This window comes from Petaurus breviceps, unplaced genomic scaffold (genome assembly GCF_028583685.1).
Source record: "Petaurus breviceps papuanus isolate PSGF00001 unplaced genomic scaffold, PetGlider_PUasm1.0 90740, whole genome shotgun sequence".
Lineage (NCBI taxonomy): Eukaryota > Metazoa > Chordata > Mammalia > Diprotodontia > Petauridae > Petaurus > Petaurus breviceps.
In genome coordinates, this window is record NW_027187330.1 from 9464259 (window position 1) to 9478361 (window position 14103).

Genomic DNA, 14103 nt, shown 5'->3' on the forward strand with positions numbered 1-14103 from the left:
GAGAAGGAGACTCTGGGTAGCCATTGAGGTCCCAACCCCCCCCCCCCGCCACACCCCCCGGCCCCGGCTTTGAAAACCCAGATGTTGGTGCTTCTCTCTCTGGTGACTAACTTGGTATGGATTGCTATGGAATGTATGGAAGGTATCTGGAACATATCTTTGGTTACTAATTTGTCAGTTTTGCATGTAGATGCTCACATGGCCCTCACCACACCATAATGTGAGTACAATGCTCATGCTGATCAACTGGCAAAGATTGCTACCGAACACATTGTCCCTACTTTGACAACAATTGATGATCTGGTATTAGCAAAATGGGTCCACCAAATGGCTGGCCATTTAGGGGTCCAGGCCACACACTGGTGGGCACAGGATCAAGGTATTAGTATCTCTCATTCATTGTTAAAACAGATAGCAGAAGAATGTCATATATGTCAACTGGAAAAGGAACAAACTGTTCCTCAGATAGTAATTGGAGAAACAGCAAGATGAAAGGTCACAGCCCAAATCTGGCAAATAGATTATAATGGTCCACTACCATAAAATAAAGGATGCAGATTTATATGTACTTGTGTTGACACCTATTCAGGTGTACTAGTGGCTCATCCTTATAAGAATTCAGAAAAATCCTGAAAACACCAGTAAATCCAGAAAAACACCTGTAAACTCTAGATCTCATAAGTCTATATTATGGAACCCCAATGCATATTCAAAGTGACAATGTGTCACATTTCAAATGTAATGAAATGAAGAGGTATTGTATACTAAACAATATAGAAATGGATACATCATATTCCATATTATCCATGTGTATCTGGGTTAACTGAAAGAATGAATGGATTATTGAAAGAACAGTTAAGGAAGTTAAGTTATAAAAATTCATTATCAACATTGGAAGGATAATTTGTTCATTTCTTTACAAATTTGAATAGACCAGTGTGAGGAAGTACACCTCTGGCCAGAAAGATGACCCCAAATATGAAAATTAGAAAACAACAAACACATAAGATCTCAAATATTAAGTATTGGACTTGGAGGTCAGATGACTGTATCCAAGAACACCTGGTTTGGCAGGGTATCATTTATATTGTTTAGAGGACTTCTGGTTGGACAGGAAAGAAATAAGAAAAATCTCCACTGGAATACGCATAAGAATCCCTAAAAATCACTTTGGACAGATTTTACCCAAATCAGGATTAGCAGCTCAAGGAATACATGTATTGGCTGGAGTAACAGATTCTAATTATCAAGGAGAAATTGTTGTAACATTCCATAATTTAGGTGAAGAGCCCATACAGATTTGTAAAAATTAAAGAATAGTTCAGGTGATTATTGTTTCTTGTAAAACAATGCCACTTGTAAAAACTGACCCTCCTTCCAAAATAACTATCAGAGGAACTGAAGGATTTTGTTTATTGATAGAATAAAATTAGGAGCTAAAGTATGGGTAAAACAGAAGCCAGATGATGTTCCAAAGGCTGCGGAGATTATAGCACATGGGAAGGATAACACTGTAACTATTGTTTATTCAGGAGACTGTACCCTTAACTCATACATTCTACTGTGAGTGAGGCTACAATAACAGGCTAATGCACTCCAGAAGCTATCTTGTTTCTGGTTATTGTTTCCTTGTTTCTTCTTGGCTTTTTGTCTGTTCACTCTGTTTACTCAAAGCACTTCCGGAGGCTTGGTACCCTCCACCTGAAGATGCCTAATGGCTTAAGCCCCCTGTCTACAACTGTGACACGTCACCCCTGGACCTGGCATCAAGCACATTCCAAATGCTGGCTGAAGAACTGACCTCTCAAATGGGACCTCTTGGGACAGTGACAGCTCTATGTCCAATTTCAGCAGCAAGTAGCCACGGAAGAAGAGACCTTCGCCCCTTACCCCAAGATTTTGGGATCCCATTTGTTTGAGGGGGAATGATTGGGAGCTTGTGCTCAAGCCCCACCCTAAAATATTGTTTTCTGTGTTTATTGTGTGCTATCCTTGTTATATTGTAATATTCTGTTGACACCAGTTACTCCAAAAACTCCCATTAATCTATGTAATGAAATGTATTGTTAACGTACTTCTGCTATGTAAGGGACATGAAAGATCTTGGGGCCGAATGTAATGGTAATGGGATTTTAAGATCTTCCATGCTCCTTGAATTGGCAGGCTGGCAGGTACTTAGCACTTAATTTTGTTTTCATAACTGTGTCAGGTGTTGAGACCCAGAACTTGTTAATCCCCCAGGGGGATGAACTTGCTGATGTGGCAGGAGGGACTGGGATAGGGAGGAGCTGAGCTGAGTAGGGGCCGGGCTAGAGCCAGTGTGGTAATTGGAAGCGGCTGAGTGGCAGCGGAGATACAAGTGGCAGCTGTGGCAGAGCTTTGGAGAGCTAGCAAGAACTTCTGCTGAGGATTGCCAGGGATGGGAATTGAAGGGGGGCCGGAGCTGCTGGGAGTGAGCTGCGTGGAAGCTGAGCAGTTACCATGAGTGAGGAGAGAAGGCTTGGGGATGTGGGTGTTCACCGCATTAACTATGTGTACCAATTCCGTGGCTATTGTAATGGCTTTCACTTTCTGGTTTTGGGACTCAGCTTTCTAGTATTTGAATAAATGTTTTGGCTTGGTCCTCCATGTGGAAAGCCTGTTATATTTTGTGACTCACAACAATACCAGTATATTTATAGTCACTGTGGGCGTTGTGAATATTGCATTGTTGTTACAAAACCCTTCTCTCCTTTGGTTTCTTCCTTTCAAACTATTAAAAGACTACTAGGCAAAAGCAAGACACTTAAGTCTTCAAATGGATCTGTGACCTCATCAATGTGTAGTTCACAGCCCATCTGCATCTGTCCACCCTGTGCAGTTTTTATCCATGCCCTCCCATCAATGCAGCAGAGGAGGTCCACCCTCAGTGCTGGAGGCTTTGCTTGCTTTCATGGGCAATGAGTTGGGACTGAAACTGAAAGGGAGAAGGGCAGTGTGCTATGCAGTCTTTGGGAAATTGAAAAATTCCCTAATGACCCCAACCCCCTCCCATGGAAACAAAGGCCCCTCTTTTTAAGAGTTGCATTCCAATGGTGTGGCTATATAGCAGTGAAACTCAGAATATAACATAGTCTAAAACATCAAAAATAAGCATCATGCTGAAAGCTACATGCAAACCATAAAAAGGAAATGTTCCTTCAGAGCAAAATGCAGCTGTCACACAAATGCAAGAGTGGACTGGAATAACAGACTGTAAGGCATGACAGGACTAACATTTACAAATGCTTCCCTGATGCGGCTTCTTCCCTTGCCACAACATCAAGTGGGACTATCTCTCCTACCCTTCCTTTGTCAGGGACTAGCTTTTCCTGAAGGGAGACAAAGTTGTCCCTGGGACCAAGGTGGTGTGGGCTTCTCCAATGCAACTTCCAAGTCACCTAAAGGCTAAGGGCAGTCAGGGAGTCACTGTGCCCTTCCCCATCCTCTGCCCTGATGGCCAGAAGTGTTCTATATAGAGATGAAGGGGCCACATCCAGAGAAGCTCAGTACCATTGTTTCCTTTTTGTGTCTCCTTGCTGGGCAAACTCTCTTATTTAAGCTATTCAAATGCCTTGCAAGTGTGCCATTTCATCCTATTGTCAAACCTGCCACCTTTGATGTATGAGAACTAAACACCATTCTTTCATATTTTATATGATGTGTCTCTTTAGCTCATGTAAGGAAAGTTTTTCTTTCAGACTCTTCCTACTCCCAGGCAAAGGCATATAACTTCATTTTAATCACTCTTAAATGATTTCTTATAACTAGATACCAGACAACACCCAGGAATAATTATACTTTTAATGAACAAAAATCACTGTGATGAGATCTCTAAAACATAACGTTCTAAATACTTGGTACCTCTTATCAGTATAAAAAAGTCAAGAGATACTGAGGAGACAACTTACCTTTGAGGGACCTTGAAAAAGAAAAAGTATAGGAAAAAAGCATAGAAAGAAAGTCCTCTATAATACTGAGCTTGAGTTTTAGGCTCATTCTAGAAACATGAAGTACACTTCTCTGATTTTCCAGATCAAGGTCAAACTGAGATTCTAATCTGGAATAAACATGGACATTACCTGAAATTGGGCACTTATGCTAGGGGGCTTCTTCTTCTTGTGCAGATGAAGGAGAGATTTAGTGATACGATCCTGCAGGGTCAAGTTGGTCAGGTGCTTTAAAGACTTTACCTCTAGCAAGTGCTGGGGAAGGAAAAAAGGAAGGAAGGAAGGAAGGAAGGAAAGAAGGAAGGAAAGAAGGAAGGAAGAAAGGAAGGAAGGAAGGAAGGAAGGAAGGATCAGAGGGAGGAAGGAAAGAGAAAACAAAAAGGTCATTATCAAAGTATTAATATAAATATTCTGAATCTTTATACCCAGTTTTTCTCTATTTTGGATATGAATTATCCTTTCTGCAATGTAAGTTAATTAAATTAAAGAAAAATTTCTATATTCCCAAGGCTGTTAAGCAATAAAGAGGCATGAAATATAAAGAAATGATCTCTATTCTTTAGGAGTTAGGATTTATTTGGGGAGATAAGAGCAATATAACACAAAACAATGAAGGAATACAAGATAATACTTTGAAACTTTAGACTTTATATGCAATATTAGTAAACTACAATTATTTTCACTAGAATAAAGAATTTTAGTTGAAAGAAGTTAAAGGTCTTGTGAATATAGAACTAAACTATACTTTTGCTAAAAATATTGAAAACTTGGCAAATATAAGAAATGCTTCCTAAGGTAAAAACTTTGTGGCCATTTATAAAATTTCTTCTAATTATGCTAGTTAATTCAGAATTCTCTGAGAGTAAAACTCACAAAACCTCAGAAATGTAAGGGGATTAAGGGTTCATCTCTATCTCAGTTATCTGTTGTCAATTTTGGTTCACTGTTGTAAATGAGAAGGGTCAATAAAATAACAATGATTAAGAAATATTTTAGGGGCAGTTAGGTGGTACACCAGCCCTAGAGTCATGAGGACCTGAGTTCAAATCAGCCTGTAGTGGATAAAAGAGCTGGCCTTGGAGACAGGGAGACATGAATTCAAGACCAAGCTCTGACTCATACATGTAGTGTGAACTAAAGCAAGTCTTAGCTTAGCTAAGCTTAGCTTCTCGTGCCCTTAAGACTTTAAGTTGCAGAGAAACTGGCAACCTGCACTAGGAATGATGATTTCCTGGACAGGGAAAAGACTACATTTAATAAGGTCTAGGAAGAAAATATTTTCCTGGAGATGTGGGGATCTGTTTAAGAGAGGTTTAAATGGGAAATGAGAGGTAAGCTAAAAAGTACAGTGTTTATATATATTTGGTACGTCAAATACTGTAGGAAGAGCAGCAGTTATGACATAGAAAGAATAGAAATGGAACTGGAAGGCTTGTGGTCAGTAAGGAACAGCTTTTGCTGATTACTTAGATCTGGCTGCCAAAGGGACTAAGAAAATAATCTAAATTACTCACAACAGATATCTTCATTTCTGAGTATATGCAAATAATTTTTCCTCCTGATCTTAAATAACAAAAATGTTAATGTTCTAATATCTATTTGAAAAGAAACATTAAAATATAAGTGTTACTTACCTTTGGAAGAGCAGGCTTAGGCTTAACATTCTTGTTTCTCCTGAAGACAGAAAACAGAAATAAGAAAAATTATTTTGGGGAGTAGATCTGAAGAATTCTACATAAGATAGGCAGATATATTTCCTCCATGGCATTTGCAGAACCTGGTTTTCCTATTTTAGTCTAAAAATAATCAAAATCTCACATAGAGACCTGCAAAATATTTCTAACTACCGAGGGGGGAAAGTCCCATTTTATCCCATGAATTTTTGTGATCTAATTAAAACATGATTACTCATTAGAACCTGGGATATTCCAATGCTTCAAAATTAAAAATTTTCTCATACTTATAATGGGTTTTTCCCCCCTACCTGGTCACACTCTTCTCTTTTTTCTTAATTAAGCAATCGGGGTTAAGTAACTTGCTCAAGGTTACACAGCCAGTTATTTCTAGGTGTGGTGCTAAGTATCTGAGCCCGGATTTGATCCCCAGGTCATATCTGGTCATACTCTTAATGCTATGCTTGATTTAAACAATTAGTTCTTTTTTAAATTATAAGAAATAAATGAGTAGGTACTGTGCTACTCATTCCTGAAGGCTGTCACATCTAAAGTCAGTGGTCAAAGAACATTTAATGGTAGGATTTGGAATGTGTGCAAATCATGTTGGTGCTGAAGACTAAAAACAAAACTTCTATCCTGCTGAGGCAACTGAAATCTAGGAAAGCATGGCAGTTGTTCATTTGGCTTACCATAGAATTTCAGAGATCAGAGTTCTCAGAGACCAAACTATGCTTGATTACTATTTATTCATGCTGCTGTAACATACTAAAGTCTGACTTTATGATAAGGCTCTGAAGATAGAGGTCTATGTAGATCATACATATGGACTTCTCCTCTGGGAGGAAGCTGGGGTCAGATTATGGTCCATATACATGCATGTCCAAGACATGTAGGAAGTAGCACTTTTATTTCTTAGCTGTGCACCTGGTAAAGATCCATCCTCCAGGAATACCTAGACCACTTGGTTTATCTAACTTTAGCCTTCTACCTCTCCCTGTGAGATAACAAAAGAATGAAGTGGTTCAAATGTAATTACTAGCTTCTTGGGTTCACACACTGCATGAGTAATTTTTGAGCTCTTTGACTTCAAATTATTTTTATGGTGATGTAACAAAATTAACGTGATTTTTACCCTTTCCATAGTTCAACAGAGAACAGAAATGTACTAACATGAGAATGCCATGGGCTCTCTCCAGAAGCTTGCTGTTAGTTGAATTAATAAATATTCCATCTTTATCCAGTAGGGAGCTAGAACTTGACAGTCTGCTCTGTCTGATGCCAGTCCTGCCATTCCAGTCAATGCCAAATGTATCACTGAAAATATAAGAGATTACTTTGAAAAACCCCACAAGGAAATAACGACAACAGCTATTATTTACACATAATATTTTAATGTTTACAAAAAGTTCATAACATTCAGGATATCTCCTACTCTATATCTTCTATTCTTGATTAGGTAAAGTAAAAATCTGAAAATTTTTTTTAAAAAATTCAAATAGAAATTGTGCCAGTAGAATAAAACTTCAACACACAGATTATTAGAGATACCTATTGAGTATCTGTACAACACTGTACAAGGCATTGAAATTGGGCGTTGGGGGTGAAACAAAAATGAAGGAAAATACATCATTGCCTTCATGGAGTTTTTAGTCAACCAGCTGTGACTGAAGTTATTCTTTTAAATAAGATTTATTTTTTCCATGTCCCTTATTCATTTCCTGAATCTCCTATCAAGTTAGAGACTTGAGGCTGGGAGACCAATTGGGAGGCCATTGTAGCAATCCAGGTGTATTGTTAATGGACTAGGAAGATCTTTCTTGCCCATAAAAAGGCCTATGTGACCTGCTTTGAACCTGAGTCACGTGGAAGCCTGAGGTCACATGGAATCTGTAGTGGGAGGAGCAAGAACAGGTGGGGCAAGAAGTGGGAGAGTGAAGTGGAAATGAGAGAGAGAGGAGGCAGAGAGAGGCAGAGCAGCTAGCATGGGTAACAGAGGGGCATTTTGCCTAAGAGAGCTTGTTTGTGGCTATGGAGGGAAGGCTTGGGGATGGTGGTGCTCCCTGCATTGGTAATGTGTATCAACTTCTTTATTACCATGGTGGATTTGGCTTTATGGTATATGAATAAGTATCTTGGTTTTGTCTTCAAAGAAGAGAATCTGTTATATCTTGTGGTTCAAACCTGGAAATATGCCTGCATAGCAGCCACTGTGGGGATTGCATTGGTGATACATTTGGCATCACGAACAGGATCACAAAATATAAAGCCTCTACTTGGAGATGAGAAGTCTCTAGAGAAGGAAATGGGTATCCTGGATGGGAGGATTTACCTCATTCTTTGCTGGCGAGAGAATGGGCTAAAAGCACAGGTCTTTATGAAAATTGGGAACTGAAGTTACAGAAGGGAGAATCCAGAAATTTAGAAAGATGTTTGCAAGGAATACCAATAGAACTGGGAAAAGAAATGGCAGGGCTGTGTAGAAGAGGATGGGCATTGTTAACAAGTTATTGTATCATATGTAAAAGTAGAGACAAATTGCTGGTGGAAAAGGTTCAGCCGGAAAAGGAGTTAGCTAATTTGCATTAGAAGTTTTCTATGCTATGATGACTGAACTTTCCTTTAGGAGAGCAAGCTAGAAAGTATTACGTGGTAGAAGAAAAGGCAGTAGTGAGTTCAGCTCAGAAAAAGAAGAGGAAAGCTAACAAGAGGAAGTTGCATGCGACCTTTACACATGTGGGGCCTAACTAGGACCCAGACAACTGGGAGGAAGCTGTGCCAGAGGAAAATTAAACAAATTTAAATGACAAGACTTCTAAGACTGTGGGTACACGTCCAATAATATGAAGGAAACAGGAGAACTGGGGGGGGGAGGGGGGAGTCACACAGCCTTTAAGAAAATAACTGAGGATTTTACTCAGCAAGAGGTCATAGATATTTTAAGTCGATTCACCCCCCAAAAATGGGAGAATCATTAGAATATTGGATGGTGAGAATCAGTGACGAAGGGGCTGGAGGAGTCTAGATAGATAACATAGATTACAGCAGTTTAGGAAGGGGTGATAAAAGCTTAACGTAAGGTAATGACTATGAAAATGGAGAGGAGGTAGATAAAAGAGACTTTGTGGAGGTAGAAATGGCAATATCTGACAATTCATTAAAATATATGATGTGAGGGAGAGTGAGAAGTAAAGGATAACACTAAGTTAATGAACTTGGGAGAGTAGAAAAATGATGGGGCCTGGGGGAAAAATATGATAGAGAAGAAATTTTGTGGGTGAAAGTTGAGTTTTCTAACACTGATCATTTCAGGCACCCATATTTTCAGTGTGGCATAATGGAGGAAGTACTGGACTAGAATCAAGTTCTAGTTATCTGGTTCCACCTATTCCGGTAATTGTGTGACTTTGGACAAATCACTTTACCTCTGTTGGCTTCAATTTACTCACATGTAAAATAAGGGGGTTAAACTAGATGATTTTGAACATTCCATTTAACTTTAAATACAATCACTAAATGATTTTACTCGTAATTGGGAGAGTAGGGGTTTTACTAAAAATAAAAGGAAGAAAGTGAAACATAAGAAAGTCATTTAATTCTAAGGGAAAATGGAATTGTGTTGAATAACAGGATCTGGGGTTTATCTTTTCTTCAACTGTTAAAAGAATAATATTTTGGATGTTTTGAGCTCCACAGACAGATACCATTTATTATATTAACTCAATATAGCAATGAAAGAGAACTTTCTATATTATTAAATAGTGAAGCTGTAACTAAATTTAAATACTAGAGATGATCACTATTTATGAGGCTTAAAGCTTTAGTTGTTTTAATGTTAAATACTAAAATATAAACTTACTGGGGGTCATCTAAAAAGAAAAGATGACTTTTTTTGCTCTTCAAGAGGCTCAGGCATTTAAAAACTGTTCATCTAGAAGGTGCTTGGCATTAACTGATAATTGTAATCCAGTTGTGATCCAGGGGTGGGAAACTTGACGTTTTGTGCTCTGTGATTGACCAAATGAATACACTTTGTTTATGATTGGAAACTAATCTTAATCTCTATTTGATAAGAGAGACTTTGTGATTGACTAAATGAATGTACTTTCCAGGGGTGGAGTAGTACTTGGAAATTATCGAATTACACTTGGTAAATGCTGTATTTTGATTTTCTCTTTTCTGTGAATGTTTTGCCTTAATGTGTCACTGAATAAAATAGAGAGTTACTATGCTGGTAAAAAAAAAAAAACTGTTCACCTAAAAGCTGAATGGACTTACTTCCAAAATTCTGAAAATTGATTATGTCAACTTCTTAGCCCTTGCCTCAGTGAGTTATTTAAATAAATTTGAAGTTAAGCTTTGGTTTTCCAGATTTATTTTATTTTTCCAGATGCAAAGAAAGTTGTGCAGGATGGTTTGTTTTAAGTCAAGCTACACTGCTATGGACCAAATTTTCCATTAAAAAATCCCAAAAGATTAGGCCTGGCCTTCAAATTTTACAAAGATTAAAAAATAAAATAACAAATGGTAGGGAATGGAACAAGCATTTATATAGTGCCAACTATGTGTGCAGGGCTTTAAGCACAGTATGTAAAATTTAGGAGTGTGAGAAGATTTATGATTTTTCCATGCAAAGTAAGATTAGAAATATAGAACACTCATTTTATAAAGCTCAGAAATCCTTGGATACTTGGAACCTGACAATTCTTTGTCTTGAGAACTGTCTATTCACTTTTGTTATTCTCATTTCATTTATGAAAGCTATCATAAATGACAAAAGGAAAGATTCCTGAAAAAAACTTAGGTACATTTCCCTTTTTTTTTTTGTAGAATTATAACTATTTAAATATGAAATCTTCATTTGTTCTTTTTGTTGAGTCATTTCATACATGCTTGACTCTTTGTGACCCCATCTGGCATTATCTTGGCAAAGATACTGGAGCGGTTTGCCATTTCTTTCTCCAGTTCATTTTATAGAGGAGGAAACTGAGGCAAACAAGGTTAAGTGATTTGCCCAGGGTCACACTGCTAGTTAAGTGTCTTGAGGTCAGATTTGAACTCAGGAAGATGAATATTCCTGACTTCAGGTCCAGCACTTTATCCATAGTGTCACCTAGTTGCTTTCCAAACCTATGATCTTTTCTATGTTTCCTAGAGGAACCAAAAAGTCTTACCGTTGACTTTTCTCATTAAGAGTGTTCACACCTTGGAGATCAGAAAGAGGTGTTCTGGGGCTTTTCCGAGTTATACCTAGGAAACAGAAATAGAAATTTTCAAAATGTTACTGATGTGAAAAAAAATCTCAAATGCAGAAAACAACTCTGTTAACTGCAAGTAAACAAAAACTTTCTGTCATGCAAGCCAGAAATAAAAAAATAGTGACCTAAAAATTAATGACCATTTCTGGATACTAACTAGGCCAAGGGAATTTAACAGCAAATAATTCCATCTATTCTATGTCTTAATGGTATTGGGTCAAACAGAATATTGGATAGAAAGCTTTAAGGCACAAAAGTCTATTTTCCATTTTCAAAAAATCTAGTCAGGAAATGTCTTTGGCAACATTTTATCAATGAACCGAAAATGGTCAACTCATTCACTTTTATATGTGGAAGGGAATTATGAGATGAAACTAAGAATCAATTTTCTTAACTTAGTTCACAGTTCTTTCTGCCATACCATGTTACCTTTACTTGTATTTCTTTTTCATGTCTTAGTTTAAAGGCTTATCATGGTTTTAAAAGCCATGACCCCCTTCAAAGCATGAAACAAGGAAGCATGAGTTTACAAAAAAGCTAGGTGCCAATTTTTATATCATTCAAAAAAACTCGTATAAGGCTAATAGAGAATTTTAAAAAATCTTCTAATTGTTTTACTTTTCATCCTTTTCTTCCTTCCTAAAAAGTCATATGATAAAGCATATGCAACTCTTTTCTTTCCTTCCAGTGTTCAAAAGGATGCTAATAACTAATAGATAACTTAATACTGTCAATCTGTTTAGCATGATTGAGGAACACTATTCTGATTAGTCATGTTGAGAGGTGCTATATATTTATACAGATTACTAATTTTCAAAGAATGTAATGCAATGAAGTCAGTCAATAAACACAAGTGCCTACTATGTTCCAGGCACTGTGATAAGCACTGGAGATACAAAAAGAGGCAAAAGATAGTCCCTGTCTTCAAGGAGTTTACAATTAAACAGAGGAGACAATATATAAAAAAATATGTACAAACAAGCCATATATATACAGGAAATGGAGACACTAGAACCAAGAAGAGTTGGGAAAAGCTTCCTATAGAAGATAGGGATTTAACTGGTACTTAAAAAAGAAGAGGGCATTCCAGGCATGAGCAACAGTCAGAGAAAATGCCTGGAGCAGAGAGATGGAGTGTCTTGTTCATGGAGTCACTAGGCCATTGTCAATGGATTTCTGAATAAGTGGTGAGTAATATAGTATAAGAAGACTGAAAAAAGTAGGAGGGGGCTAGGTTATGAAGGACCTTGAATACCAAGCTGAGCATTTTGTATTTGATCCTGGAGACATTAAATAGCCAATGGAGTTTGAAAAGGGGGGTGAGATAGTTGGACCTGTGATTTAGGAAAATCACTTTTGTAGCTGAATGGAGGATGGATTGTGCAGACTTGAGAGATAGAGACAGCCTGACACAGACAGACCTTCCAGCAAGCTATTTTAATCATCCTAGTGTGAGGCTTAGATTGAGGGCTTAGACCAGAGTGGTGGCAGTGTCAAAGAAGAGAAGGTGGCATGGTCAAGAGATGTTGCAAAGGTGAAACAGGCAAGCCTTGACAACATCTTGGATACTGGGGAGAGAGATAGTGAGGAGTCTAGGATGACATCTAGTCTCATGGACTGGGAGGATGGTATTGCACTTCGTAGTAATAAGGAGATAGGTAAGGGGGAGGGTTTAGAGGAAAAGGTAAGGAATTTGGTGGAAGATAGGAAATGAGAATTGGGGTTGAGATGATGATCACAGAGGTTCAGAATCACTAGGATGTGTCAGGTATGGTCAGATGTCAGAATATTCATCAATGAATATACAATATGTGCAATATGAAATAGCTTTATCTTTCATTGGAATAGCTGATCCTGCCAAGTATTAGTGTCATTTATGAATAATAATTACAAATTGTTCACTGCAACTCTGTGTTGTCCAGTATTTTGTTAATCCAAACTCTCTAGTTATGCTGCATTTTGGCATAGCCAGATCTTAAACAGCAAATAAATTACTTGTGAAAATCTAGATTTTTAAACTTTCCCATTAACTTTGAAAAGTTCCCTGAAACCTGAACAAAGGAGGCCACAATTCCAAATAAGCATTAACCAGTTTTTTTTGGGGGGGGAGTGGCAAATATCTAAAAAGACCAGGATATATTGGTTAGAGTGGCAGGGAAATGCTGTAGTCAAGTTATTTGATAATCCTACTTATAGCATGCTAATATCTCCAACAGAAATGAACAGTGCAAAGAGAGAAGAATAAATATATCTTGTTCCTAAATTTATTGGAGTTAAATTTTTTTCCAAAGTATTTTTGGCTTTAATGAATTAAACACATTACCTCAGGATTGGACAAGCTGTCCCTACTTTTATTTTCCTGCTTTGCTACTGTGGATAAAATCATTCCATGTCTTGGCCTCCTTTTAGATACTGTGAGGGAATACACACAAAAACGATATAACATAGTTCTGGCCTATTAGCCAGGGGAGACCTACCACAAGATGATCAGAAAGCAAGATAAGACAGTACTTATTCAAGTGCTAGATTTTGTAGATACTGAGCTGTTGAATTTTTAGAAATGGGGGAGATTATTATAAATTAAAGAAGTTTACAAAGATTTCAAAGAAAAAGCATGCCTTAAAAATTGATATTTTCATAGGTAATGGGGAAAATATTCAAGATGTATGTACTGGGGAAACAGCATAAATAAAGTATATGGCATATGTTGGGACAGTGAAGTGACCAGTTGGGATATGTGGAGTGGGGCAAGATTGGGGAGACCCTTGAAATTCAGGGTGAGGAACTTAGATTTTTATCCTATAAAAGAATGCATGACATGATCAAAGTGTAATCTAAAGATGATTAAATAAAACCAAAATACAAGATAGGTTGCTGGAGAGGATACCATAACCAAGTAGACCAGCTAGAAACCTACTGCAGTAACCTAGAAGTGACTGGTCTAATATTGAAGCAGTAAGAAGGCAGCAGTAAGAACAAATCAAAGCGGTATCTTGAAATAAGAAGCCTTTAACAAAGAACAGTTCATATTGGCAATGAAAAACAGAATTTTTTTTTTAAAAAGACTCCAAAGATGGAGAGAAACAGAACAGAAAAGCATGCATTAAATGTTTACTACATGCTATACAATGTGTTAAGTGCTAAGGCTACAACTAGAAAACAGACAGTTCTGTTCTCATGGAACTCAGGGGCTGTGGGCTTCCA

The 14103-nt window shown here is 37.6% G+C and overlaps 1 protein-coding gene across 14 annotated transcripts in view; it reads right to left on the reverse strand.

Moving 5' to 3' along the window:
- Positions 1-14103, reverse strand: part of MYO9A (myosin IXA) — a 324456-nt gene that overhangs the window by 113379 nt on the left and 196974 nt on the right. For all 14 annotated transcript variants that reach the window (XR_011164264.1, XM_069067272.1, XM_069067273.1 and 11 more), the window contains 4 exons: positions 10816-10891; positions 6815-6958; positions 5603-5642; positions 4101-4223 (listed from right to left, as the gene is read on the reverse strand). Coding sequence is in view for 13 of the 14 variants with exons in the window: in XM_069067272.1 (XP_068923373.1) it covers positions 4101-4223; positions 5603-5642; positions 6815-6958; positions 10816-10891 (383 nt within the window). In the remaining variant the exon portion in view is untranslated. The remainder of the gene's footprint in view (positions 1-4100; positions 4224-5602; positions 5643-6814; positions 6959-10815; positions 10892-14103) is intronic.